The sequence below is a fragment of the Humulus lupulus genome, chromosome 1, assembly GCF_963169125.1.
Source record: "Humulus lupulus chromosome 1, drHumLupu1.1, whole genome shotgun sequence".
Lineage (NCBI taxonomy): Eukaryota > Viridiplantae > Streptophyta > Magnoliopsida > Rosales > Cannabaceae > Humulus > Humulus lupulus.
The window spans coordinates 246,024,705-246,028,763 of record NC_084793.1 but is presented as its reverse complement, the minus strand read 5'-3'; the positions used below and the strand labels follow the sequence as shown (position 1 = coordinate 246,028,763).

The 4,059-nt window shown below is 37.7% G+C and overlaps 1 protein-coding gene across 1 annotated transcript; it reads right to left on the bottom strand.

The window, feature by feature from the left end:
- Window positions 1-468: 468 nt before the first annotated feature.
- Window positions 469-2,210, bottom strand: LOC133804951 (uncharacterized). The gene has a single exon (XM_062243060.1). It carries the CDS (start codon window positions 2,027-2,029, stop codon window positions 650-652), a length of 1,380 nt encoding a protein of 459 aa, XP_062099044.1. The 5' UTR covers window positions 2,030-2,210; the 3' UTR covers window positions 469-649.
- Between the last annotated feature and the right edge of the window lie 1,849 nt (window positions 2,211-4,059).

Here is a 4,059-nt window from a genome sequence, read left to right as displayed (position 1 = left end):
TTACAATAATACAATTTATTTTTGTAATTAAAGTTTATAAATTTGTAAACATATATTAAAAAACTTTAAACAATATTTACAGACTAATTAAATATTTACAGACTAATTAGAAAATTATAACAGACGATTATATAATTGTAACAAATTGTTAACCAATTTTTATAATTTTTGTAAAATTAAGTATTTTTTAATTGTTTTTAAATTTTGTAGTGCTAATTTTTAAAATAATATAATGTTAGATTCTGACCCCACCTCTGAAAGCCTTGTAATAAGGTTGAGGTTTCTCAGTTTCCGCGAAGCAAGCTCAGCTCCAGTATAATAAGATTCAAACAAAAAAAGTACAAAACAAACCAAAATGATAGTGCTACGATACAAGTGCAACAGTAATTTAAATTTTTTAACTTGTATATAGCAAAATACTTTAACTAATTTGCTTATGTATTAACTTACTCATTAAAAAAAATGAAATGAATTGAAAGCTGGTCACCTCACCAACGAATATATAAGCAGACAATAATAACTCCATTTAATATTCCTTATCATATTCTACTTTACGTATAGGAGAAGAATCTTATTGGTGGAGAACAGGGGCCTTACGGTAGTGTTTGGACCACCAGATCCTTATTATAAATAAATTACAATGAATAATTTAACTCTTCTTTCCCTCTTCACCGCCATCAACCAAGTAAGCCTTCTTCCTCCTCTCGGCATTGGCACCCAAACAGATCAAAAAGAAACACGTGGCGTAAATCGCGTGGACCTTCCAATTGGTCTTGGGCGGCTGACGCAAGACCACCCTGTGAAACACCGCTACGTAGTAATGAAGCCCAACAGCAAAGCCCACAAAGGTCTGGGCCAGGCCCAACATCTTCGACCCCAGCCCACACTCAGTGGAGAACACCAGGATCAGGTACATCAACAGCATCAGAAGGTACAGTACGTAACCCAGCGTTTGGAGCACCTGTATGCAGACGTAGGTGGACTGTGAAGTAGCGTAGAAAAACTTCAATGGCTCGAGCCCGGTGATGATGGCCGAGAGACTGAGAATGGCGAAGTAGATGGAGAGGTAGACTTGTATGAAGATGAGAAGCTTTTGGAGAGAGAAATAAGCTTTTATACGGTTGAAGATGAGAGAGACTAGCAGAAGAGGGATTAGTATGAATGCGAACGAGACCACCGAAGCTATGGTGGGGGCGTACTTGTTACCCACCCAGGGCTTAAACCCTTTTGTGATTTCTTTATTGGCTATGTTTAGGTAAGCTTTGGAAGTGGTGGAGATTCTCTCAAGGTCTGGAATCAGAGTTTTTTGGAACTTCATGGGCAAATCGGAGAATTCAGAGACCAAATCTCCGTCGTCCTCATCGTCGATCCAACTGGGTTGTACTACAGTTTGTTTCTTCGCAATCTTCTGCTTATTGGGTTTTTGTTCTTGGTTGTTTTTCTTTACGGATTCGATCTTGCCCAAATGAGAATTCAGGTCGTTAGTATGTGTGTTTTGGGGTTTCTTAGTTGTGGTTGTGGGAGTAGGTTTTGTTGTTTTGTTCTTGGGTGAGCTTGTTTTGGTTAGATCTACGCTTTTTTTGGTGGAAGTTACTGAACTGGGCTTGGTGGAATTCAACTGCTTGATCTTGGAAGTAGTGGAATTTAGCTTCTTGAGCTCATTAAACTTGGTGGGCAAGACAATGGTGCTAGTAGTTTTACTAGTCTTGGTTTGGTTCTTGCTTGATTGGTTTGAGGTTTTGGCGAGTTTGGTCTGATTTTTGGATGAAAGGCTGGTTTTAATAGGGTTGGTTTGGTTTTTGGAAGAAAGGGTATCTGGTATTTTTTTCTTGGCCTTTATAATTTTCTCTTCACTATCATCGTCACCACTACCACTTTCTACTCGTAACATTTTCCTTCTTCTACCACCAAAATGTGAGCTTTGAAAAGGGTCCGACCAAGCACATAGAAAAACAGAGGCAAAAAGGAAGAAAACTAGATAAAGAAGAAGTACCTTTCTAAAACTGAAGTAATACATGAGTTGAGCCATTTGTTGTTGATAATGGATTGGCCTCAAAGATCTGATATATTCAGATCTCCAAAGAATCCAAAGAATATGAATATGAGCGAGCGAGTGAGTAAAGGAAAAGTGAGTGTATATGTAGTTTTATAGGTAGTAGAAAGAAGTAGAAGAATGATATGGAGAGTTTAAGAAGAGAAGGGAATCAGAAGGTAGGAGGAGACTTTAAATGCGCAAGACTTAATATATTAGGAGATCAACTCAAGTCACATGGGAGTGACAAGTGGAGAAGAGTTAGCCTAAAATCAACGCGGTTTTACCCTTTTTGCTCCCTTTGTTTTGTTTTGCTTTTTTTTCTGAGCTAGCTCACTCTGGATTTCCTCTCTTTCTAAGCAATACTAATTTATTACTAAATATTATCATGAAAAAGGGGTTTATTTACTATATTATATAGGTTTAATATTTCGTATGCTTAGTGTAGTTGATTCTTGGGATCTAAATTCGATTGCATCGAGACTATGACTTCCGGAGCTCAATAATTTTTTTTTCTTTTTTTTTAGAAAGAGATGTATCTTCATCAATAGAGTTCCAAGTTACAAATCAGGAAATGGCTGGGTTTAGGGTCATTCCAAATTACTTCATTGTCTAACCCTGTGGCAATTTTTGCTAAATGATGAGCTAAAGTGTTAGCTTGTCTAAGTATGTGAGAAAGCCTAGCCAAAGGGATGGAAGACAGTGAAATTCTAATATCGTGAATGAGATCAAACAAAGGGGATAAATCTAATCCCATGGAGTTAGTTTTACTAACCAACATAAGAGAATATGTTTCTATGGAAGAAATGGGAAGCTTTATATGTTGACACCAAGTGAGTGATTGTCTTAAAGCTTAAGCTTCCATTATAAGCGAGTTGAAATTGCCTGCCATAGGAATCATCAAACCACTTTTGACAAATCCTGTGTGGTCTCTGACTACCACGCCTAACCAAATTTTATTGTTGGTGCAATCAATTGCGGCATCCACATTAAGCTTGAGGGTTCCTTTATCTGATGGCTGCCATTTGATATTCTCTCTTTGAATTTTAGCCGATTTTTTTTATAAAATAAGTGAATAGCACGAGTGTCCTTGAATTCTTGAAGGTAGGAAAGAGACCAATCTGCCACCTACTTTGGATGAATATGAGGTTTCCTGAAAACAGATACACTTTTATTGTTCCAGATTGTCCACAGTATACAATTGAAATGCTCAAAAGTGTTAGTAGATAATGTATCAATCTTGAATGTCGAGGCTTTTATGTTGATAAAAGAAATCAATAAAATGTGAGTTCTTCCCAACCTTTTGAGCTCTGGAACACTTGAGCAGGGAATGAGAAACTATCTCCTGGGGGAAAGAACAGGTAGGCCAAACTAGCGAGGCCAACACTTGTCTTTGGAATAAGTTGATGGTTGATGGAAGTGTGTGATAGAATGTTCTCCAGATAAAATGTTTTATTTTGGGTGGAATATTAAGATGCCATAGGGTGGACCACCATTTTTTGAGTGTGGAAGGGTTAGAAGAGGAAGGGATATGGGAATCAATGTCTTGGGCGAGATGATATGTTGATTTGACAGTAAATATACCCGAGGGTGTGTGACTATAGATTAGGCAATCTGGTCTTGGGGAGGGGGAGGGGGAATAGAGAGAATTGCAGATACTATATCAGGAGAAAAAAACTGAGACAACTGATGTGTGTCCCAGGTTCCAAAGGAAGAAATAAAGTGAGAAACAGTTAGCGAGGGGAAAGGCAGCTGGGTTTCATGATGTTTAAGTCTAATATTAAGAATCCAATAGTCATTAAGGACCTGAACTAGGTTGTCATTTCCAATCTTCCAAATCAGACTATTATTGAGTAGATCTCTACCCCAGAGAATCCTTTGCCAGGTGAAGGAAGGGGAGTTTCCTTTTTTTTCTTGAAGGAAACCTGATAATGAGAAATATCTAGCTCTAAGGATCATGTGAAGAAGGGATTGGGGGTTGTTTAAGATACGCCAAGCTTGTTTAGCAAGCAAGACTTGATTGAAAG

What these genes read in the sequence shown, in the direction of transcription:
- LOC133804951 (XM_062243060.1), bottom strand. Translation starts at nt 2,029, where the DNA reads ATGGCTCAACTCATGTATTACTTCAGTTTTAGAAAGGTACTTCTTCTT.